Consider the following 26,947-nt stretch of genomic DNA (forward strand, 5'->3'; position numbering starts at 1 on the left):
TTAAATCTCTTAGAGCTCTTCAAATCCTACACACATTGAAATTTCCTATTTAAATTTAGTACAATTACTGTCTTTTCAAAATCAAATAGCACCTTCCATAATTTTATACTGGATAAAAGATGCGCTGACTCCTTGCTTCCCACTAGGCTTACTACAATAGATACCTGGTACTTCAGTCTCAGTGAGCCGGTCAAGGTGAGGTAAGAAAAGACTACAATATAAGTACACTCAAGAAAGTACTCATCATCAAGTACAGAAAGCTTGGCAAAACCATCAGTGATTAGTGTATTATTTCAATATTGCTCAATTACATCCAAGAGAGATGTGAGGCTTAAGGTATTATTTGCATGTGGCCATGGATAGCTAATTTCACAACACCAACTGTTCAAATAAGAAGTGGCGTGTCTTAGACTTGTTTTCTTCAAAGTCACATTTTTTATGCACATGACTCTTTTTAATTTTGAAAATACGTTTAATCACAAATCCCATGAAACTTTCTTGCAGTAAATCTAAAAGTAAAATGTTCTTTTATATTGGTTGTTTTTCTCTTATTATTCATCTAACAAGACATTTTGAAAATTTGAATGCCACACACTCAGTAAAAGAAAAGTATGCTTTATGTAATTTGGGGGCTGGAGATGTATGTATTCTCAAACATGAATAGGAAAAAATGTCAGTATGCTAATAGCTGTAACTATCAGAAGAGACATGAATTTAAATCATCGTGTATCAAAAGATTCTTCCTTTGCTATTCAATATATTTTGAAAATATTGCTATGTTTGTTTCATTCACCAAAATTAAATTCTACAAATAGCAGCTGATTCTTTCATTTAATCAGAACCAAATTACTAATTTCAGTATTAATAGTTAGCTTTGACATGTTTAAAAAGGGTAGAAAGTACTTAATAGACTTGTCTTCAACCCTGAAAATGAACAACTGTTCAGGGAAATGAAATTGTTCAGAGATGTATTTTCTTACTGCAAATCTGTGAAATATAATATAATTATTCTCTTTTAATGAATCTCAATGAGGAACAGTCTTTCAGCGCTTGAACAGGTAAAATATAATGATAATTGGAGCAGCTCTGTAAATAAAAGGATGAAACGAGATTGTTATTTTGTACCATATTATGGGATAATTAGAACAACAGTGTGGCATTCATTAGGCATTTGAACTTTCTCAAAAATAGCTCCCTAGGGCTTATTTAAATGAGTCATGTTTATCCATGGAGATTTTTAGTCTTATTTCAAATGACTGTCACCCCTGTAATATTCTGGCCTCATCTTTAACTTATTCTGATTAACAGCTATAGTTTACAGCAGTAATATCTAGATACTACCTAAAACAAAACAAAATAAAAATACCCTCTGAGTTTGTAAACCCACAGTTTATCAAAGGAAGAGCAATAGAAATGTTCTTATTAAGCTAGGAAAACAATTATACAGTGTGGAGGAAATGGTGACCGTTATGAATCTCTACTGACTTCTTCCAAAACAGGGTTGGCTGGATACTGTCCAAGAAGCTACCATTTATATGTTAACTAGCTCTCTCTATATATATATATTAAAAAGATTATTCATTAAAGTGACATTCATGGCAATGGAACTCCTGTGGTTAGTTACCTTGGTTAACCGAATTCATACAACTCAAAGATAATTTAGTAGATGGTGAGATCTGACTCTTCAGAAAACAGGTGTATCTTTGCTCTCTTTTGGGCCCCTGCCACCCCCTGGTAGTCAGACAAATGTGTGCAGGAGAGCCAGGTGCCAGGTTCTGCTGGTTTCATTACATGCATGAAGGTAACCATTAAAAAACAAACATAAAAATAGAGGTAAAATAAAAGTCTAATATCTCTCCTGGTAGAACTTGAAATCACTAAATAAGATGTTATCCCACAAGATGGTATAAATGAATTTTAATTCTCAATAAGATTATATTCTTTATTGTTTATTATTTTCTATTTTGATAAAAAGAAAACATAGCTTTTAATACCAGCAGAAAAATAAGAGCATGACTTACGTTTAACAACTTATGCAGTGGATTTTATGTCGTGTTAACAGTTTTTAAATATTTACTATTTTTAAAAAAGTGCTCCCTAATTTGTTGTTCAATGTCTTGATTATAAAACAGATTATTTTAAGTTCCCTGAGACACTTCTATTATACGAGCTTCAAATCATTACCCTCAAATGGTAAGGTTCTATAGAGCTTTATGTTGAAGAAACTTCTACCTATGATCTCATATTTGGAAACTTTGTCTGACTACTATTTGAAATCAAGTTTTACAAATGTTATTTAATTAGTTGAGGACTGAAAAAATCAGCCAATAATTATTTAACTTGGAAATATGTTTTATATTTCTAACACTGCATGTATTAAATTTACTTAAAATTATAATGCAGTCTTAGTCAGAATAGATGACCCACCATTATCTTCAACAGACTCAGGATTAGATACTATGTCACAGAAACAAGTGACAATAAACAAAAAAAATAAGATGGTCATTTTATCCTTGATAATGGACACCAACATTGTAGAGAAAATGACCCGTTAAGGCATTTATGTTTTCCATCTCTCCCTGAAGTTACAATAAAAATCAATAGCTAGAAATGTAGAAGTTCTCAAAACAGCATTAGCATTTTGAAAATAAGAAGGTATTTTGCCTTCGATGTCAGACAAGGTAATAGCTGAGCCTTAATTTAAAATCTCAAGTAAACAAATTTCTTTTCTTCCTACTTGCTTCTGTTACACTGATTGCCAAATCGTATATTTTTCAGTATGTGACTGCTACTAAAAACCCATTTTGCTCAAGCTTTCCCAGATTCAATAGGCGAATGCAAGTTGCCTCTTGTTCTGCCATTCCTCTCTATGTGTTCTTTAGAGTTTCTCCATTTGTCTAATTTCAATTGGTTTTCAAGAATAAGCCCTTAATAATAATGATCTCCTTTATAAAAGTACTATGAAACACCACTTTCCTTTGTAAGTGATTACTTATTTGTTATATTAAATTCAAAACGACTTTGTTGCCTTACCAATGTTACATTTTGAAAATTTAACTTCAACATGGAGAAAAGAGGAAATAATACTAGCTACAAAAAGGTATTTTATATAGCTGCAGAAGGGAAATAGAATATTCTAAAGATTGTCATTGAGTGTTTTAATTGTTTCTAAAATATTAATTGATTGTATTCATGGCTTCTGCTTTCTAAATTTCTAAGAGGTTAGCAGTTTCTGTATTTAGATAACTTTATTAAGTATATGTTGCTATTACATGCATTATCCAGTGCTGGAAATCTTCAGGAAAGTATATAGGTTAAAACATACAATTAGGAGCTCATTTCGGGATACCTGCTTAAGAGTTACTAGATAGCAAATGTTCGGATGTATCCATTTTCAATCAATGAAATTATCATGGTATTAGTACATCCCTATATTTTTGTGAAATGCAACATGTCAAATGCCATGATCTTTTTTCAACAATTTTAATATCCAGGTATAATAATGCAGCGTGAAATCTTTTTCTTGTTTCTAAATATAATTGATTCAATCACTGAATTTAAATGCTTGGAAATTGTTCTGCTCGTTGGTGTTTGAATGCCAAATACATCATCTACAGTTCTAAAATGAATGTTGCATTTATATTTAGACAACTTAAAACATTGCCTTCTAAATTACCCTAAATAACCCATAGAAATGTCTAGAAAAAAAATGATAATAATGAATGACAAATGTCCATTACCATCAAATTTCAGATAAGTATAACTTTTAAGAGGTTTAGAAAGTGTTAGGGTCTAATTATTTAAGTGCTCTTTGTGCAGTGAATTATCCAGGCAATACAACACACAGCACACATTTGTTAATCTCAAACTCTTCCAGAACTCACCACTCTCAGAGATAGAGAGAGTCAGATAGAGACAGACAGGAAGGGAGAGAGATGAGAAGTATCAATTCTTCATTGCAGCTCCTTAGTCTCCTTAGTTGTTCACTGATTGCTTTCTCATATGTGCTTTGACTGGGGGGCTACAGCAGAGCGAGTGACCCCTTGCTTAAGCCAGCAACCTTGAGCTCAAGCTGTTGAGCCTTGCTCAAACCAGATGAACCTGTGCTGATGCTGGTGACCTCGGGGTCTCGAACCTGGGTCCTCCGCGTCCCAGTCCGACGCTCTACCCACTGCACCACCGCCTGGTCAGGCTCACCACCCTCATTTTAAAGACTAAGATACAAGAGCCAGTGACCTTATTTATCTTCACAGGCAAAAGAAATTTAAGTTTTGCTAAGCTTTCACAGATATCTATTCATTTATTCTCTTTGATCAAGTTGGCTTAAATTGACCTTTTTTTCCTATTTCTTTGGAGTTAAAAAAATAATATTTAATGTCATTTGATGTAGAGAGATTCCTTGGCAGTCTATCTAATACAGCGCCTTTGTCCTCTGGCTCCTAGGAAGAGTCAGGGTTTTAGTCTTTCCTAGCGTGGTGCACAGACATCAGATAAGGTAGGGTGCGGCACAGGGTGAGGTACAGGGAAAAGTCTATTCCTGAGGAACTGCTACATCAGGGGTCCCCAAACTTTTTACACAGGGGGCCAGTTCACTGTCCCTCAGACCATTGGAGGGCTGGACTATAAAAACACTATGAACAAATCCCTACGCACACTGCACATATCTTATTATTTTATTTTTTTCTTTTTCATTTTTCTGAAGCTGGAAACAGGGAGAGACAGTCAGACAGACTCCCGCATGCGCACGACCAGGATCCACCCAGCACGTCCACCAGGGGGCGATGCTCTGCCCATCCTGGGCGTCACCATGTTGCAACCAGAGCCACTCTAGCGCCTGAGGCAGAGGCCACAGAGCCATCCCCAGCGCCCGGGCCATCTTTGCTCCAATGGAGCCTTGGCTGCGGGAGGGGAAGAGAGAGACAGAGAGGAAATCGCGGCGGAGGGGTGGAGAAGCAAATGGGCGCTTCTCCTGTGTGCCCTGGCCATGCACATATCTTATTTTAAAGTAAAAAAAAAGGGAACAAATACAATATTTAAAATAAAGAACAAGTAAATTTAAATCAACAAACTGACCAGTATTTCAATGGGAACTATGGGCCTGCTTTTGGCTAATGAAATGGTCCATGTCCGGCTCCATATTTGTCACTGCTAGCCGTAACAGGTGATATGACGCGCTTCCGGAACCGTGATGCGTGCATTCCACATCACCGGAAGTAGTACTGTATGTGAGCCATGCTGCGCTTTGTGGCGCCACCACATACAGTACTCCCGGAGCACAGGAGGAGGATGGATCCTGTGCTCCTCTCACTGACCACCAATGAAAGAGGTGCCCCTCTCGGAGGTGCAGCGAGGGCCGGATAAATGGCCTCAGGGGCTGCATGTGGCCCGTGGGCCATAGTTTGGGGACCCCTGTGCTTACATAGTACATTTTACACAAGATGACAAAGAATAAAATCTTGTTTACACTAAGTATTCAAATCAGGGCTGTGCAAATTATACAATGTGGCAGAAGCTGAATATTACCCTTGTGCAATTCTCCATACTTTAGTATTTTTTTATTCCACCTTTAATTTCTGCCATTTCCACATACCAAATATAAATAAATATTAAATATAAAAACTCTTAAACTTTAAACTATGTATCTGTGTACTGCTTAAATCATCTTACATTTCCATCAATGGAGTGCCTGCTGCACTCTGGGAAATTTTGCCCAAATAAGAGAATTAGCATTGGTAAATGGGAATTCAATTATTGAAAATTTCATGGCAATATCATAAATTAATTAGTTTTATAAATGCACTTTTGTGTGACAGGTATCTGGTTAGCTGTATTCATAGGTGGGGTACACAGTCACCCAGATAATGAGGTTTTAAGCAGGAAGTCCAGCTGTTCCCCACAATACCTCCCTTAGCTTCTGGCAAATATTTGAAATTCTATGGCTTGAAGGTAATTACTTTTGCACAGATGATTTCAAACTTTTTTGAACAGTCGTCTTCTTCTTTTTTTTTTAATGAAACAATATTTTAAAAACCAGTAAGTAAAAGAGAAAATTAGAATTTTATTTGTAAAAATATATTTTAAAAGTTTAAATTACTAACACCTTTAATACAGTCAATCTATGGAAACAATGGGGTTACTTAGACGAAGATTGCTGTAGCATCATAGGCATCTTATTTTATTGATTTTTGTATTTTGTTTTGATTGCATAGTATTGGGAATGTCTTTGTCCAGACAAACAAAGTAATTGTAAATGGTACAAAGTTTTTACTTCTCACTTGCCTGTCTTGCACCATTCTTTTTTTTAAAATTAATTTTAATGGGGTGACATTGATAAATCAGGGTACATATGTTCCAAGAAAACATCTCCAGATTATTCTGATATTTGATTATGTTGCATACCCCTCACCCAAAGTCCCATTGTCTTCCGTCACCTTTTATCTGGTTTTCTTGCACCATTCTGATTTCAGTACTGGAAAGTGGAATTGTTGGCCTTGTTATCTCCATAATTAAAACCATCTGAATAATTAAAAACTGCTCATATTACTTGAGGGGGTCTCCACACTTTGGGTAAAAAAATATTTCTAAAAGGTGTCTTTTTAATATAGTTTTTTTTAACATTTTCAGTACAAGTCTAAGATATGATGGTACTTGATATCTAGTCCAGATGTTCACTTGGACTTTCAGTTGGCATATTTTTCTCATTCTGCATAATTAGCTGAAGTCTGTTTAAATTTCAGTAGTGCATCTTTAATTGCAATTGTGAGCATGTCTATGTCACAAATCTGTGATGAAATACACTTGATATATAAACTAGTACAAGCTTAATATTGTTGGGAGCCAGTTTACTCATGTAATTTATCAGCAAAAATTCTCTGAAAAGTGATTAACATTTTCATTTAAAATATTAGCATTGCTACTTTTTTAAAGTTTATATTGATTTTTATGCTGTTTGTTGATTGTGACAAACAAAAGCACCTGAGCTTGTTGGTCCTTTAATTACATGTGATTCACATGTGCTGTGGTGGTAATGTACCCATTTGTATAATTATCCACACTTAATATGCAAATATATATATTTAAGTGACCATTACAAAGCTATAGACTCTCCAGTTAATGTGACATTTACTTACTAATTGACATCTTCATATGTATATATGTTGATATGTAAATCTATCTTTCGAATCTATCTACCTATTAGCTGATCAACAGAGAAGAAGAGGAGAGAGTCCCTTTTTGTCTGGTAACACAATTTATAGATTTGAGAGTCATTAATATGAAAAAATGATTTTATAGAGCACTCTTTAGGATGTTTTCATGACAGCCTTTTCTTGTTCCAAAGTGTGGCAATAAGGAATGTGAACTTCTGAAGAATTGCTCTTTATAACTCAATGGAATACAGTCTGAAAAATAATGGTTTAGCTGAAGGCCTTTATTTCTTTTAAAATGCAAATATCTCCACTTTCATCTGCAATCAGTCATTTCTACATTAATGTGAATAAATTTATTAGACATCTTGCTGAGGTTTAGATTTAATTCATAAGAGGAGGCAGCAAAGATAAACTCAGCAACTGAAACCAATGGGAAAAAATGACTATTAAGGCTCAGAACACTGGAGATGTACCTGGCCTAAGCCTATTGCCTATATATAATATAATATACTCATTTATATTTAAAATAATAATAAAAATAAAAAGAGAGAAAACAACAAAAGCAAACCCACTAAAGAAATGTTGTCTGACTTAGATGAGAGTGAATGAGAATTGTTTCAGAATTGCATCCAACTGTTTCGGAATATTTTTCTGAAACAATAATGTCATTAAGTGAATTATTCATAATTTTGGTCAACTTGAATGAGATAAACTGCAATTTTTCAACCAGTGTATTTTGTAATTGAAGATACTCAGATCTTATACTCTGAGAATCTTCAAAGACTGCAAGCAAATTATTTGTGCAGGAGCCCTAGATCATGTACAGCATAATATAAATGAGGATTTAATGCTCTGAACCTAGTCCTGTATCTCTCGTCTATGTAACATTTTTAATTAAAGAGAAAAGCTTATAAACTTTTCTCTTAATTTAAATCCTTCTACTAAATATAGAATAATTTGTCTTTAATTCAGAAATCTAGTTACACATGATACCCCCACTCACCATCCCCATCAACTAAAGCTTTCTAACAAGACTCCATTCCAATATAGTAAAAAAATTTAGTTTAAACTTCAAGTGTTTTACGGGGTCATATGAGAAAAAAATAGTTAATATTCTGAGAAAGTGCTCCTGAATAAGAAAGAAAGTCACACTACACAATTTTTAAAAGCTATTAATTTGAATGTAGGTTAAAGAAACATATTGAAGCAGAACTATATTTTCTACATTTCATTGAAAGGCAATACTTGCAATCATTTGGTGTAAAATTGGAAATATATTTAGATTTTAAATGCTGATTGATTCTCACATTAATAGCATTGTTGTTTTTGTTAAATTGAAAACAAAATCAAATGATAGAAATATTTACCACTTAGGAAAAGAATACATACAGATATTTTAAGCAGTAGATTTCACTTTTCTTTATCAAGTATGATATTAATAATTAACAAAATCAATTTTAAATTGAACTTTGAAAGTTTGGAGATACTTTTCACCATTCTGTTGCAAAATATATGAAAATAAAAATATTTTCTTAATTAATTAAAAGGAAAAACTTATTAATAGTCTACCTTTTATATTCAGCTGATAAGGTCATCTTTTATCAATGAAATTATACTTATTTTGAAACAAAACTATACCCAAACTATAAGCATAGCTGGGTAAGATAGGGAATAAAAAATTTAGCTTAATCAGTTATAAACTTGCTTCTGTTATTGCTCAGACAACAACCTTCAAAAACTAATTTCTATTGTTCTTTTCCATCTTTGTACTGAGAATAAGTATTTCTAAGGCACAGAATCTATAGGTTTTCATTTTTTTCTTTCCCAAATTTAATTTTTAATTTTTATTTATTTATTTTAGTGAGGAGAGAGAAAGTAAGAGAGACAGAGAGCAGGGAGGGGGGTGAAGGAGGGAGGAGCAGGAAGCATCAACTCTCATGTGCCTTGACCAGGCAAGCCCAGGGTTTTGAACCAGAGACTTCAGCATTCCAGGTCAATGCTTTATCCACTGCACCACCATAGGTAGGTATCTTTTCCAAGTTTAAAAATGAGAATCTAATAGTTCTACAGTAGACAGCAAGAAGACAGAATGGAAGAAGACACCTCTACCTACAGTTCTGAGCTTTGATAGTCTATGAGAATAATTCTGGCTGATTTGACAGTGCTTTATCCCAAATGTGTACTCTTGGGAACAGCATACAGAGGGGAAGAGTGAGGCAAGTAAATGGTATATCTGCAGTAGCTCCAGAGGGGTGTGCACACACTTGCCTTGGTAAAGCAAAACTATGGGTCTTAGGAACTTGAACAGCTCAGTGGGTGAACGTGATTGGCAGTTGAGCAATGAGAATCTATTCAGATATGGATACAAAACTGTAATATTTATATGCAAAGGAATGTTAAATATTGGTAAGTAGTAACCAAAGAGAAAATAATCCTAGAAATTATTACATATATAACATATAAAATGTTTTTTTTTAATTAAAGGGACTATATTACTATGTAATATAGAAGTACTCATTACTTTCCTAGGGAGAAAACAGAGCTTTATAAAGTTCTTGAAGTACTTTTAATATTTAGAAACTTTTCATTTATTTTCTTAGAAATTTACTAATTTTACATTTAAATATAAATTCAATATTAACAACTCTTAGGTAATGATTATACCCAGTTCCCTTCATTTTAAAATTTTCATACTCATTTTCTTTATGCAGTTTAAAAAAAACAATTTTTGCCATAATTTCATACAGTTATATTTATTCTGATTATAAAGTATATTAATCAATTCAGTATAAACTTGTTTGGTATTAAATTACCCTATTTTTGAAATGAGTCAGTTAGAGAAAAAGACAATACCATATGAATTCTCTTACATGTGAAATCTAAAGAGCAAAATATAGGAACAATCAAAACTAAAACAGACTTATAGAGAGTGGGCTGGTGGTTTCAGAGAGGAAGAGGGTTAAAGGGATTGAGAAATACAGGTTGGTCGTTATAAAATAGTCATGAAGATGTCAACTACAGCATAGAGAAGAGAGTTAATAATACCGTAAAAACTGTATACGGTTAAAATAAAAATTTTTTAATGACAAAAAAAAAACAAAACAAAACAAAAAAAAAACTGTATACGGTGCCGAGTGGATACTGGAAATATCAGGGGGAACATTTTATAAAGTATATGATTGTCTAAGCACTAGACTATATACCTGAAACTAATACAAAATAATATTGAATGTAAACTATAGTTTAAAAATGAAAATAAATAAATAAATTATACTACGCTTCAAGGTTTACCTCTTTAGGATTACCTACACATTTAAGGGACAGCAAAAAACTTCTGTCATTGGCAGGTTATCATAGCACTTTTTTCAAGAGGATACCTAATACATTCTCCATTAATCTCTGTCATCCTCCTAGTCACCAAATTCCACATAACGAAGTCATGGCCTGCTACTGAGACTTGAATCAGACACCTGAAGACACCAAAATATACAGCTATTTCCTATTACCATCGAGCCTACCAACTGTGTTCACATTCTACTTATTAAAAATTATACTCATTATTTTATTGAGTCCATAATAAAGCCATAAAAACTTCACATTTTATCTTTACATTGAACTGAAACAATATTTTCTTAGATATCTGAATGTCATCAGTGTAGATTCTGCGAGGTAAAGAAACACTATAAATAATATACATAAATTCTTTGGGCATGTTCAATTAATTATTTGAATACTGCCAATTTGATATCTTTGTAATAAAAACTATCAACAGGAGCTGGTTGTCATCTCCCAATATAAATTCTATTACAGCCCTGGCCGGATGGCTCAGCGGTAGAGCGTCGGCCTAGCGTGCGGAGGACCTGGGTTCGATTCCCGGCCAGGGCACACAGGAGAAGTGCCCATTTGCTTCTCCACCTCTCCGCTGCACTTTCCTCTCTGTCTCTCTCTTCCCCTCCCGTAGCCAAGGCTCCATTGGAGCAAAGATGGCCCGGGCGCTGGGGATGGCTCCTTGGCCTCTGCCCCAGGCGCTAGAGTGGCTCTGGTCGCAACATGGTGACGCCCAGGATGGGCAGAGCATCGCCCCCTGGTGGGCAGAGCGTCGCCCCTGGTGGGCGTGCCGGGTGGATCCCGGTTGGGCGCATGCGGGAGTCTGTCTGACTGTCTCTCCCTGTTTCCAGCTTCAGAAAAATGAAAAAAAAAAAAAAAATTCTATTACAATGGAGTTAAAAATTCTGATCCACAACGATTCTATCCTACTTAGTCCTTAGCCCTTCATTTCCCCGATTTCCTAATTGTTGTTATTAAATTTCTGGAACAATAGCATCTGATAACTAAAATGTATAGTGTAATATTTAAATATGATATTACATATGGTACTTAGAACAATAACTTAATAAATGTTGCTTCAGTATTGCCTGGCCTGTGGTGGCACATTGGACAGAGCGTCAACCTGGAACATTGAGGCCACCAATTCAAAACCCTGGGCTTGCCTGATCAAGGCACATATGACAAGCAATCAATTTACAACTAAACTGCCTGACCTGTGGTGGCGCAATGGATAAAGTATCGACCTGGAACGCTGAAGTCACCAGTTTGAAACCCTGAGCTTGCCTAGTCAAAGCACATACAGGAAGCAACTACTATGAGTTGATGGTTCCTGCTCTCCCCCATCTTTCTCTCTCTCTATCTCTTCTTGCTCTAAAAATCAATAAATAAATTTAAAAAAATTTACAACTAAACTAAAGCAACTATGAGTTGATACTTCTCTTTCTCCGCCCTTCTCTCCTCTCTCTGTAAAATCAATAAATAAAATCTTAAAAAAATACTTCAATGTCACAGCCTAAGGAAAGCCAAAATAAAAAATCTTGCCATACAACCTTAGAAAAGCCTGAACTAAGCCCTTATTAGAGCAACTCAAATATCCTGAACAAGACAATCGCAATCTAGAATTTAACATACAATATATATATATATACACACACACACACTATATTATCATCCACTAAATATCACCATGTATTTGTTTTCTGTAGGAAGATATACTATAGCCAAAGGATAAAAAAAAGAAAAAAATCCATGAATAATATGGCTAGTTTATATATGATTGTAGAATCTACTATAATTTATACACACATGCATATCTGATATGAAAAATACAACTGCTAAGTACAATGGAAAGAACCTAGTGCAATGGAAAACTTTTAATGTTAAATAGCCTTCAAAACAGAATACATGCAATTTAACAAACAATGTAGAAACCTTACCTTGACTCGCAAACTTCAACTCTTTGGCATCTGTGAGTGTGGTCCTTTTGTCAGACCCTTTTTTCTCTATCCGGCGATGGCTTCGTCTTTTCTTAGACTCTCCCCAAAGATTGGATCCTCCATGCATGCTTGGGATGTTCAAAATAGCAATTCCTTCCAGAGAGATGTTTATTAAATCAATCTGTACTCCATCACACTGATCCATAAAAAGAAAAGAACATAAACAATAAGATATTTTATCTTTCTTTCCTTGATTTCTCCTTTTGCATTTTTTATCTTTTATAAGAACTTTAAAATCCACAATCTTGCCATTTCTAAATAAGCTATTCAAGAACACTTAGTTACCCTAAATGTCAATATAAAATATAAAGCAGACTAACATTAACCGGTTATCATTCCAAGTCTTTAAAAACAATCAAATTGAATCATAATCATCTCTTTGTTTACAGACAATCTTTGGGCGGGAGAGGCGTTAGCATCTGCATATAAAACAAGTTATGAATTTCCAATGTGTTACAAAGAGGTGGATTGCGGAAAGTTTGGTCAAATTTGGGGTGGGAATTTTACTGATCACGTCTTATTGAGAAAATCCTGCAAGGCGCTCAGGGTGGAGGGAAAAACTGAATTCATAATTCATGATGTGTAATTTTGGGCAGAGAAAGAAGTGGCTTAAGGACTTCTGAAGAAAGGAAAAAGTACAAAACAGCAATCGCAAGAGCTCTGAATTACATTAGAGTGGCCAAGGATGGCTTTTTGGTCTTGATGATTAAGTTCCAAGTACAGCGTTCAAGGTAAGAAGAGGCACAGCTGTCTAAATCAGGTTTCCCCAAACTATGGCCTGCAGGTTGCATGTGACCCCCTGAAGCCATTTACCAGGCCCCCCACACTTCCGGAAGGGGCACCTCTTTCATTGGTGGTCAGTGAGAGGAGCACAGGATGTGGTGGCGCTGCAAAGAGCGGCCTCGCTCACGTACAGTACTACTTCCTGTGACGCGGGATGCACATGTCACGGCTCTGGAAGCGCATCATATCACTTGTTACAGCTAGCAGTGACAAATATGGAACCGGACATTGATCATCTCTGTAAAGCCAGAAGACAGGGCTGCCATCACAGAGGCCACCTGGCCCATACAGGTTCGCATTGGATTCGGACAGTCGGTAAAGAAACAATGGAGCCACAAACTGGTGGGCCATAGTCTTTAATCCTAGCTTGCACCCGGCAGGCAAGTAAAAACATATACTGGACTCCAAAACCCACTCACATTTAGTGCTCACAAAGCCACTGACTTACCGGAGTTTCCTAGAATCAAAGGTTTCTAGCTCACCAGCCTTATTCTCCTCAGTTCCCCATCTCCTTCCTTATCCCAGATAAAAACTCTGTACAAACTAGCATCTCACTCAGCACTCCACCATCTTGGCTGCTTCTCCTGGCCACATGGCCTCTTTCTGCTCTCCTCTAATGATAATCTCAGGAACCAAGAGCGCAAGCTCTGGCTCCGTCCCCATTTTATAGTGTAGAAATCCAAACCCTTAATCCAATATACAAAATAGGGAAGTCTCTAATACAAAGTCACTTTCTGAGGCATGATTGGATTGTACCACCCCACATCAAAAAGGATAGGAAAGGCTTAATCCCAAAACCAAGCCTCAGGCTACAAGGATTCTGCCTGCCTTTAGCCCACCCCAACACACATTAATATCACCTGGGCGAAGGCCTCCTCGTGTTATCTTTTAACAAAGTGAGCATAATACATTTTATCTGCCCAACAATCTCATTAGCCAAAAGCAGGCCCATAGTTCCCACTGAAATACTGGTCAGTTTGTTGATTTAAATTTACTTGTTATTTTAAATATTGTATTTGTTCCCATTTTTTTGTTGTTTTTTTGTTTGTTTTTTTTACTTTAAAATAAGATATGTGCAGTGTGCATAGGGATTTGTTCAGAGTTTTGGGTTTTTTTATAGACTGGCCCTCCAACGGTCTGAGGGACAGTGAACTGGCGCCCTGTGTAAAAAGTTAGGGGACCCCTGGTCTAAACGAACATGGAGGACCAGGCAGGCTGAGTGTGGGAAAGGTCATCACTAACTCATCGCTACATTATAGCTGCTGTAACAATGAATTAAAAAATAAATGCCTTTAAAAATCCCTTCACCAGGCCGATTTTTCTTTTGTTTGTCTGAAAAACACACAATTTGCTAACAGTCTATCCTTTGTGATATTAAAAGTGGTCATTGTAAAGCCAGTATCCACGGCCACCATCACAGCCGCCTGACCCATGCAGGTTCGCATTGGATTCGGACAGTCGGTAAAGAAACAACGGAGCCAAACACTGGTGGGCCATCATCTTTAATCCTAGGTTGCACCCAGCGGGCAAGTAAAAACACACACTGGGCTCCAAAACCCACTCATTCAGTGCTCACAAAGCTACTGACTTACCGGAGTTTCCTAGAATCAAAGGTCTCTAGCTCACCAGACTTATTCACCTCTGCTCCTCATCTCCTTCCTTCTCCCTGCACAAACTCTGCACAAACTGGCTTTTCCTTCAGCACTCTGCCATCTTGGCTGCTTCTCCTGGCCTCCTCCACGTGGCCTTTCTCTGCTCTCTCCTCTAATGATAATCTCAGGACTCGAGAGAGCAAGCTCCTGTTCTGCCCCCATTTTAAAGTGTAGAAATCAAAACCATTAATCCAATATACAAAATAGAGAAGTCTCTAATACAAAGTCACTTATCTGAGGCATGATGGGATTGTACCACCCCACATCAAAAAGGGTGGGAAAGGCTTAGTCCTAAAACCAAGCCCCAGGCTACAAGGATCCTGCCTGCCCATAGCCCACCCCCAACATACATTAATATCACCTGGGCGACAGGCTTCCATGTGGGCAGCACCGTCTTTAATAAAGTGAGCATAATATATTTTATCTGCCTAACAGTCATTTTTCAGACTTTTTGAATTTTCTGTTCATTTTCACTGAAGGGCGTGTGGCGAGTGATAAGGCTTTAGTATCTTTGGAGTCACTCAATTTGTTCTGTGTTTCCTAAAATAGTAGTAATTACAAATATTTTCCAGCTATTGGTCACCCATGTCCTGTTATGAGTCATTATGAGAAGGGATATATAAATATAAATATATAAGTTGTTTTACAAAGAACTTTGTTAGGAACATAAATTTCATTACTTGGAAGATATCAGCAGTGGGACTATTTTATATGTCATGTCTTATAGAAAAAAACAAAACAAAACATGGATAGTAACTTCTTCATCTTCTTTCTCATGGTAATCATGATGTCAGTACCTAGAAGGGACAACACTATCTCAAAATGATCAAAACAAAAACCAAACAGATAAAAATCCTTCTTATTTTCTACATTGGCCTCACCATAGTGAACCTAATACTGCATCTTGTACCCTAAAATATAAAAACCTGTGAAATAAAGCATCCATCTTGAGCCGACTTGGCAGGCTAGAATAAAATAGAAGGTGCCAAGTTTTCATTCAAATTGTTTCAATGAGGGTGAAACCAAGCACTGGATGATGCCCCCCCCCCCCCCAGATACAAGTGATTTTTCCCCCTTCCTTTTCATATATTAAATTAAGATGATTTCTTTTTACTAAAGAATTCTACTCATGTGTATACTCACTTACTGCTATATATTCTAGATAAACAGATATTAATTTCATAATTAAAAGTAATCTTGTGTAAATACCCTGCAGGCCTCAATGAATCAAACACATACTGTGTGTCAGGCCTCCCACTGGCTTCAAGTGGAATGTACTGGCTGGATAATTAGATAGTACATATTTTTTAACCTTATTTGCATGCATATTATATCTTTTGCACACTGACAAGCAGCAGTAACAACAAAAGTCAGATTACCACAGGGAATTCCCACAAAGAAGTCTTCATTCCTTATAATTTGCAGCCTAAATTAAAATAATTTGATCTTTGACAAGGATGAAATGTCAAGCAGAAGGGGGTCCCCTACAAGCCATGGCCTGTGGCTTCTGAAATCTGCCTAATTTATGTCAGTCACTTCTTAATACATATTTAAGTGTTACACGAAAAAGATGATAAATATGCAATCTGACACCTTTGGTATTTCCCTGCTGTTAATTTATAAAGGTCTGGTTTCCCCCAAACTGACTAAAATCATTTAAATAACAGAAGAATTGCGAAATAAACAGGAGTTGGGGCTCCGCTTCCATTTTCACTCAATATTGAACACAGCAGGTAGTACACTAAGACAATTATTTGTAGGCCTTAGAATCCCACTGTGACAAGTTACTTTCAGAATGAGCGAAGGAGTATTCCTTTGTTCCTCTGCCGAAAAAGGAGAGCGCATGGTGAATCGACTCTTAAAGAAAAAAAAAAAAAAAAACTGAACGGGGTGTGGGGGTGGGGTGGAGGGCGAGCCACATGGGACAATTAAAAAATATCAGTGTATAGCATTAGTAATGTTCCCCATCTTCAGAGTCTTGTCACTCTTCAGAGTCTTGTGTAGTTTTAAGAAAACAGAGCAAGAAGCTTTCCAAAAAGTGGGGGAAAAAACCCACAAAACGATTGTTAAGGAATCCCCTCCCCAAGAAAAAGGATTGATGGAGAATGCTGAGGTTCCTAGAGACGAGTTCAATGTACTTACATAAATTGCTATTTATTAATGGTATGTTTCCACTACTTCTTGACCCCAGACTACCTTCCTCTGTTTGCGTTAACGTTATGTTGGTTTGTCTGGAAGATTTCAGCGCTAGGTCTGATGGGGACCAGGAACTGTCCGATGCGCACCAGTGGAGTGCGTGGGAATCAAAGCTATGAAATATACACAAGTGATAATACTGTGTCACATAATATTTTCATCCGCTATGAAGATTTATGAGTTTTAGAAAGGTAGCTGCAGAGGAAAAGAATATAAAAGCTTAAAAGCTAACAGCCTCAGTCAATAAATCCTAAATATTTTCATTATGTAGAAAAAGGTCATTAACATATAGTACTATAGGAGCTATTGGCAAAGTGCTTGTTAAGGACCAACTTTTATATGTAAATTTATGCTTTAGATTTAGTTAACATGTCTTTTGATAGAAAAATTCAACGCATGTGAAGAATATGGGAGAGTTTTAAATATGGATACAAAATTTGATGAGATAAAATTAACAATAAACTGTAAATGTATTTCTTCATAGTGAGTCTAATATGCTGGGGTTAAGTAAAATTTATTCATATGTTACTTAATAAAACAACAAAACACTGCTTTGTTCATTGTAGAAAATAGCGTGGAGCAAAATGATTTATCTAACTCTGCTTTTCAAGGGTGTCTGCAAATTCATACTTAATTTATCAGACAAAATTATTTATATTTTTGCTAAAAAGTACAGTAGCAAAACTATAAAGTAAATAAGACACATATACATAAATGGCTTAACAGTACATGTATCTCTTCTGATATGAAACCTGAGGAAGTCTATCGTTTCCCAGTGATTAATTTCCATATTTTACAGAATACATTTTTTTAAGTTTTATCTATAAAACAGTGTGATAGAGGGGTTCAGGACATGCCTATTAGGTAATTTTAGTAATATTGCTGGCTCAAGATAGCAAACATTAGCCATGGCATTAATAGAAAAACCAGTTTAGTTTCACATTTTTCTTTATTCATACATTCTGTGAAAGCCAGAAATTATTGCTGGAATTTTAGAATTCTTCCCAAAAGTTACTTTATTAAAAATAACTTCTGCGGACTGACTTGTGGTGGCGCAGTGGATAAAGCGTCGACCTGGAAATGCTGAGGTCGCCGGTTCGAAACCCTGGGCTTGCCTGGTCAAGGCACATATGGGAGTTGATGCTTCCAGCTCCTCCCCCTCTTCTTTCTCTCTGCCTTTTCTCTCTCTCTCTCTCTCTCTCTCTCTCTCTCTCTCTGTCTCTCCCTCTCCTCTCTAAAATGAATAAATTAAAAAAAACTAAGCTTTAAAAAAAATAACTTCTGATAAACATGGAAAAGAATTTTCAGCTTTTGATCATTCACTTCCCTTTTACTTAACATTTCTTCTTCACCCTCTTCACTATCAAAACTATGATGTATTTATCCCAAAGAAGGGTTCATGCCAGGCCTCACCCTCACCATGTTTCTCGACCTTTTCTGGAAATAAGGTGATGTTTTTTGTTGTGTACTTAATGAGTCCATCATTGGTTTCCTATTACCATCTTTGTGAAGGTCCATACTGTATTCCTGCATTACTGCTTCTAAAATTTCATTGCAAAAGATATATATTACCTGGGGATTATTAGAAGACAAGGTAGACGTTTTAAGTACTATTCTTATCACACACACACACCCTCGGCAGGAAGAAACTTTTCGAGCTGATGGGTATGTTGATGGTATGTAGTGTGTTGATGGTTTCATAGTTATATGTTTATTTCCAGATCCATAAGTTGTATACATTAAGTATGTATAGCTTTTTTTTTATAAGTCAACAAAGTGTTTAAGAACAAATGGAATGTCCTTTCACAAGTTTCATTCCCCCATCCCCAGATAGTGTTTTGGGAGAGCCAAGACTAGATGAAGGTACTCTAACACATGGAGAAAGAGCATCAGGATGATTTTGACACAGGTGCGCACAGACCAAGTTGGGAAACTCAGCCCGATTACCTTTAAGAGCTCTGTGCTTTCCAGGTGACTAGGCAGGCAATGAGAATCTTATCTTTTGAATCTTGCAAACTTATTTCTTTGTCTTTGACACTCTTATTGCTTTTTATTAATTCTTGAGGTCATTTAAGGTTTTATAGAAGAATTTAATCTTTTAAGACAAATCTCAGTATTTTAGGATGAAAATTCCTGGCCTTCATGGTTTGCAATCTTCCTAGTCTCGCTGACAACCAAAACACTGAAATACTTCTGAGAATGGGCTACTTTATTCTCTCATGAACTTTACCTGGAACATGGAACAAATTAAAAATATACTTGGTAGTGTCAACGACAATGTTGACCTGAAACCCTTAGGCACATGTCCCAAATAGTTTAATACAAACTTTGTTTTTAATATATTATGTAATATTTTTAAACTGCCTGACCAGGCGGTGGCACAGTGGATAGTGAGTTGACCTGAGACACAGAGGACTCATGTTCGAACCCTGAGGCCGCAGGCTTGAACGTGGGGTTGCAGGCTTGAGCGTGAGATCATAGATATAACCCCATGGTTGCTGGCTTGAGCCCAAAGGTCACTGCCTTGAGCCCAAGATCACTAGGTTAAGCAAGCGGTCACTCGCTCCACTGTAGCCCCCCTCCCCCAAGTCAAGGCACTTATGAGGAAGCAATTAATGAACAACTAAGGTGCCACAATGAAGAATTGATGCTTTTCATCTCTCTTTCTCCCTTCCTGTCTGTCCCTATCACTCTCTTTCTCTCTCTCTCTCTCACAGAAAAATAAATAAAACTTTTACTTGTCTTTTGTAACAAAGTTAGAAGATAAATAAAATTCTGAAAATTAAAATATTTAACTTTTTCATCTTTCATCATTTAAATTATCTATATATTGTCATTGTATATATACATATATAACATATGTATATGTATAAAATTTACAATTTGTTTCCTTGAGATTTAAACCTTTTGGCAGCAACGCAATTCTTAGTTCTTTTAACTTATTAAAGAAAATGTCCATCTGCTCAATTCTGCAATGGGGACATAAAATCTCTCTTAATTCATAAGATCTGGAGGAAGACTAAATCATATGATGTAGGTACTTTGATTAGCCCCAAGGATGAAGCATAATTAATTATAGGTAAATCTTAGCTACATTATTATAAACTGTTATACCATATTGAAGTTATTCCAAATAGTCACCCTTTTTAGAAAAAGCTTCCTCTATGACAGAACAATGTGAAATGAAGGCTCATGCAGTCAATATTTATTTTAAAGAAGCAGCTTATAAAATATACATACCCATTACATGGGGTACTCTTGTACTCAAGTTTTATTCTGTTATATGTTTTTAAACCATAGTTGGTATAATTTTAGGCCATGCAGGAAGCAACAGGAAACAGAAGCAAATTTCTCAATTGCTGTTTTTGTTATATTTAATTATGAAGTAACCTTGAGGGTAGAAAGGCATATTCTGCTAATATGATAGACTGGATTCATTAAAAAGTAGAGAAGCAGGTTTTGTATAACTGCAGACACACACACACACAAACAATTTTAGAATTGAGATAAATACATAAAATTATAACAGTATTTCAAGATATGCAACAATACAAGGGGGCGTGCACTGCACTGGTTCTGATTAATAAATGTTACTGCAGTTGTTTTCAGAATAACACAGTAAATGTAGAGCTGGCAAGTCAGGCTTAGAGGGAACACCACCCTAAGAAGAATAAGTTAGTTCTAGTTCAGATTTCTGAGAGGAACACCCCTGATAGTTTTCCTGTAAGAACTAAGGCACAATTATATTCCTATGTTAATCACTAATTTCATTGTTAAACTTTAATATCAATATTTTCCACGTTGATTTGCTTTCAAATGTCTTTTCTATATGATACAACTATTTTCCTTGAACATTTTCATTTTGTGACACAGACAATATTTAATTGTGTGAATGTATGTATCCATTCGCCCACTGAAGAAGCTCTTGTTTGCTTCCAGGTTTTGGCAATTATTAATTAAGCTGTTATACATATCTATGTACAGGTGCTTCTGCGTAGATCTAAGTTTTCAACTCCTTTTGGTTTTCAACTCTAAGGGGTGTGAATGATGAATAATATGGTACGGGTATATTTAGTTTTGTAAGAAAGTAGCAAACTGTCGTACAATGTAGCTCTACCATTTTGCATTTTCTACCAGCAATGAATGATACATCCTGTTGCTCTACATTCTCACCTGCATATGATGTATTCTAATAGGTGGTAGAGGTATTTTGTTGTTTTAATTGGCAAAGGAGTGTTAATTCTTTACCCTCTGTATTTTTTTTTTTCCGTGAGATGTCTATTGAAGTCTTTGATCCATTTTTCAGTGTGGTTGTTCGTTTTGTTATTGTTGAGTTTTAAGTGTTCTTTGCATATTTTGGATCAGAGTACTTTATCAGACATGCCATTTGTAAGTATATTCTCCATCTCTGACTTATTTCCCCATCCCCTTGACAGGGCATTCACAGAGCAGAATTTTAAATTTCAACAAAGTCCCCTTTATCAATCACTTCTTCATGTCTTTAGAGTGTATATGAAAAGGCATCACCATATCTAAGGACATCTAAGTTTTTCCCTTTGTTATCTTCTAAAAGTCTTATAATTTTGCTATTTTCATTTAGGTCTTGTGATTGATTTTGAGTTAATTTTTGTTAAGAATGAAGGACTATGTCTAAATTCTCTTTTCCTCCTTTTTGCCTCTGGATGTCCCCTTGTTTCAGAATCATTTGTTAAAAAGTCCTTCTTTGCTTCACTAAATTGCCTTTTCTCTGTTGTCAAAAATCAGTTAAATATATTTATGGGGATCTATTCTTGAGATCTCAACTGTGTTCAATTGATTTGTCTATTACTTCACAAACATTACACTGTTTTTATTATTATAACTTTATGTAAGTCTTGATGTTAAGTAGAGTCAGTCCTCTGGTTCTGTTCTCTTTCAATATTCTGCTGGTTACTCTGGGTCTTTTAATTCTCCATATAAACTTTAGAATCAGTTTTCAATATTACAAAATAATGCTGGGGCTTTGATTGGGATTGTATTAAATATATAGATGAAGTGGGGAAGAACTGACATCTTGACAATATTGAGTTTCTCTATACATAAACATGAAGTATTTCTCCTAAATCATTTTTTTTCAGTCTTTTTTGAGTGGTAAGTTAAGGTAAGCGGAGGTACATGAGGCTTCGAAGTATCTTCCCTACATTTTTTAAAACTTTTTTTATTTTTTACAGAGACAAAGAGTGAGTCAGAGAGAGGAATAGACATGGACAGATAGACAGGAACGGAGAGAGATGAGAAGCATCAATCATTAGTTTTTCATTGTGCATTGCAACACCTTAGTTGTTCGTTGATTGCTTTTTCATATGTGCCTTGACCGTGGGCCTTCAGCAGACCGAGTAACCCCTTGCTGGAGCCAGCGACCTTGGGTTCAAGCTGGTGGGCTTTTTGCTCAAGCCAGATGAGCCCGTGCTCAAGCTGGCGACCTCGGGGTCTTGAACCTGGGTCTTCTGCATCCCAGTCCGAGGTTCTATCCACTGCGCCACCGCCTGGTCAGTATCTTCCCTACATTTAATGAGAAGCCATACCTATACCTTTTCTGAATTTTTGCCTTTTTCTACAGATTTTCTTTGAACATACTGAGGCTAAAAAAATGCTCAAAATCTACTATATAAACAATTTAAAAAAATAAGATTTTGGAAAGGAGAGAGAACTTTAGGTATTTTTAAATAAATATATATTTAGGTATACAACAATATAAATATATAACACTATGTATGTATAAAGAATATACACACACATGTCTTTATCTTTATTAACAGTAATTGCAGAAAGTCTATGTTGAACTCAAATCCTTCATTTTTGTGATTATGTTTCTTTTCAGGGTGGTATGATCTAATTCAGTTATGAAGCACTTTTTCTATTCCATGACTGCTACTCACCTACTAATACTTCAATTTGTCTACCAATCATAATGGTATAAAGGCAAAAAAAGTTTTATTCTCAAATAATATACTTTGACTGTTGTCAAATAACAATATATTAGAAAGTTAGGGGTAACTAAGAACCAAGCCTGGCCATTATAATTCTATGTGGTCCATAACTACTTTTGTTTATCAAACATAATCCCTTAATATAAACCGCTAATGATTCAAGTCTCAGAAGACAAGTTATGCATTTACTTTTTAAATAAATTTTAAATGAAATGTGTTGAAGTCAATATTTCTCAATTCCTATAAATCAGTCATTAGATGTTCCTGTTTAACCATTCTATTCCTATGGTTTGTCCTTAACATTTGTCAAAATATTACTTTTCCTTTTTCTTTAACCCCTGAAATCTTTCAATATAAGTAAGTCATGTTCTATTATAGCCCAACTCCAAAACTTTTAGTTTTACACTGTCTATAGATTTTGGTAGACCTATGGTATTTGCTACAAATCTTTTTTAAAGTGTATCTTTTCTTGCTATCTTTGCTCTCTATCTTGGCTTTTCCACTTCCTATAAATGTAACAGGGAAATGGCAACCTCAGGAACTGAGAAAATCTAGCTAATGAATGGGAATGGAATGGAAAGTTATACTTTTTAACCTTTATTCATGAAAGTAAGTACAATTTTCGTGAACTCTGTTTTAAAGGTTATAAGATATTGAGACTTGAAAATAATAAGGTTTTTTAAATGCATCGCACAACTTTTTCTTCTCTTCAAGTACCTCCTTTTATCTTACATTTTTCTATCCACACTATGCCCAGTAACTTCTCCATTGATTTCAGAAGTTGTGTTCCACCTCTCATTCTTTTATACCGTATTAAAATAACTCAAATAACTCATACTGAAACTTAACTTTATACTAATATTTCAGATAATGTTAGATTCCCAATGAGTGACAGAAATAAAATTTTAGATACATGGATTGCTCAAACATGACTCCTATGGAATACCAAAAACATATTAATAACCAAAGTCAAGCCACTGCATAGTATTATAAAAGAGAATTCATTTTTCTTACTTCTATTTCTACAGATTCATGTAGCTTCTTGCAGGTGGCTGAAAAAGTTTCAGATGTGCCGAACTCAAAATACCAGAATTTGTTCTTCATTCTGGAAAAGGAAATGGACAAGCAGGTTAGGCAATGATCAGTAACAGAAAGGACTTTTAAAATAGGGTAGCCCTGTCTTGTGTTATAAGTGATAGAAAAGATTTGATGACATGCACCATCAACAATGTAACAGATGGTCACATAATTTTCAGAGCTTAAATGTTGGTGTCAAATTGTATGATTGTCCCTGAGGGAATGACAGGAATGTATTCATCTGACAATTTCAAGTATATCTTAGACTTTTTAATATATAGTAATATATATATTGCTCAGATTTTAATTTATAAGCAATACATGCTAATGTGTTGTATGTTGCTCAGATTTTAATATATGATTTTAGTGCCTATAATTCTTAGCTTGTTCTTGAGAAGCTTCATCTTAGGTCAACCACTCATAAAGAAAAAAAAAAAACCCAACCTTCCACAGGAAAAAAGAAGCTAAGCTAAATATGCTAGACTTTTCTTGATGGTTTTGTGTTCAACAAAACTTGGAAAATTGGATAACATTAAAAATAGTGGTTATCCATAAAAGTAAAATTTAGCATTTTGTGGATAACCATTAATTATTTCATTAAGATACTGCTCTTTTATATCTGAATAGTGGAAAATTATGATAGAACATTGAAATAAAGACATAACATTTTATCAATGTAACAAAAGTTGCAAAGAAAATCTAGTTTAAAATATTTGAGTATATAACCAGGAAGTAAGATGGTCAAAATTTGTTTTCTCCCATGACCCATTGAGCATATCTTTATTTCTTTGTGACAGTTAAATCTGTTATCATTTAATATAATTTTACAAAGTTTGACTACATTTTACTCGATATTGGATTTAAAAATTCATTCTCATGAAAAAATGCAGATTTTTAATCATACATATTCTAGTAAGTTATCATGTCCTAAATTAGAAGAAAGTGAGTAAAATGAGACATGCAGTCACATGTACAGACAAAGAGAAAGAAACTGTTATAATATTCAAGTATGCCGCTCACATCAAACTATTATTTTTGACAAAAATATTTTTATGTCTTTCACATTAGCATGTAAAACATTCAACAATTAAAGAGACATTTGGCAAAACCTTACTACTTAATTAAACCCTGTTTCAGTTATGGGAAACAACATGAAATCTAATATAATGCTTATTATACTGTATTCAATAGAGTTCTCTGAAATGACATTACAAATTATAAAAGTAAGCTCATCTATCTAGATGTATTCAATAATATTTAGCCTCATACAAGATTTATTTAATAAAAATTTTTCATTAGATCTTCTTGTATCACATATTCAGGCCAGTAATCTAAAGACCAACATAGGTTTCACTGGAGTTTAGCACCATGAATTCTTACTCTTTTCTAGCCATTATTTTCTCTAGGTTACGGCCTGATTTCATATATCTAAATATATATAAAAAAATAGATGATAGTCAGTAGATAGAACTGGGGCAAACATTTTAACACCAAGATCTGTGGGCCTGAAACGACATGCAAATTTACATTAAAAATAAAACATATATTAACTTTATTGATGTACATTTACAAACTTGTACACTGAATAAAATTATGCAAAGTTAAAAATATTTCCTAATGATTCATTATTCTGATGAAAAATTATATTGCCCTGGTCAGTTGGCTCAGTAGTAGAGCGTTGCCCTGGCGTTTGGAAGTCTGGGTTCAATTTCCGGCCAGGGCACACAGGAGAAGCGCCCATCGGCTTCTCCACCCCTCCCCCTCTCCTTCTTCTCTATCTCTTTCTTCCCCTCCTGCAGCCATGGCTCCATTGGAGCAAAGTTGGCCAGGGCACTGAGGATGGCTCCATGGCCTCTGCCTCAACGGCTAGAATGGCTCCAGTTGCAACCAAGCAATGCCTAAGATGAACAGAGGATCGCCCTCTAGTGGGCATGCCGAGTGCATCCTGATGGGGCATTTGCAGGAGTCTGTCTCTGCCTCCCCACTTCTCACTTCGGGGGGAAAAAAAAGAAAAAAAAAAGAAAAAAGAAAAATTATATCATTCAGTATATGGAGAGGAAAATACTGGTTTGTATGAGGTGGTCAAGACAACCTTAGCATAATATCGTATTTCCCCAGGTATAAGATCTTCTCATGTATAAGACGCCCCTTAATTTTGGGGCCCAAAATTTGAAAAAAAATGTATTACATAAAGTTACTGAACTCAAGTTTTATTCATCATAAAATTCATACAACCCCTTATCTGCATGAAAAAGCGGGAAATACAGGTAAAAATATCCACAACCACTATATAAGATGCATCCAGTTTTTAGACCCCAAAATAAAAAAAAATTGGGTATGTCTTATACATGGGGAAATACAGTAATTAGTAGATGCTTCCTGACTGTTTGTAACTCAGCAAATTTCCTAACAATATATTTGTGTTGGACTTTTACATATCATTTTCTGGATTCATTTCTTCAGACATTTATCCATTTAACAAATGTTTAGTGAGACTATTCACTTCTTTTTGCTACTGAGTCTAGTGTTAAAGCTACACATACAATTGCAATTTTCTTCATTGACAAGGAGCTCAGAATATTGTATGACTATCAGCATATAAAATAATTTGAAATTTAATCTCTAAATAAAATATGAGTGAACGGTTGTGAGAAAACACTTTAATGAATCAACTACTTTTACCCAGGGGAGTTCAGAGAATGTTGGAAGAGAAGGGGACATTGTAACAGCTACGTAGGAGAAGGCAAACAGGAGGAAGATGAGACAAGTTCTGGGTGTGCGTAGGAGCGCAATATAAC

General features: G+C 35.3%; 1 protein-coding gene across 3 annotated transcripts in view; it reads right to left on the bottom strand.

Moving 5' to 3' along the window:
- DGKB (diacylglycerol kinase beta) overlaps positions 1-26,947 on the bottom strand; it is a 647,089-nt gene that overhangs the window by 155,355 nt on the left and 464,787 nt on the right. For all 3 annotated transcript variants that reach the window (XM_066239339.1, XM_066239338.1, XM_066239340.1), the window contains 2 exons: positions 24,087-24,177; positions 12,413-12,608 (listed from right to left, as the gene is read on the bottom strand). In XM_066239339.1, the coding sequence (XP_066095436.1) occupies positions 12,413-12,608; positions 24,087-24,177 (287 nt within the window). The remainder of the gene's footprint in view (positions 1-12,412; positions 12,609-24,086; positions 24,178-26,947) is intronic.

Source organism: Saccopteryx bilineata, chromosome 7 (assembly GCF_036850765.1).
Source record: "Saccopteryx bilineata isolate mSacBil1 chromosome 7, mSacBil1_pri_phased_curated, whole genome shotgun sequence".
In the NCBI taxonomy this organism is placed as follows: Eukaryota; Metazoa; Chordata; class Mammalia; order Chiroptera; family Emballonuridae; genus Saccopteryx; species Saccopteryx bilineata.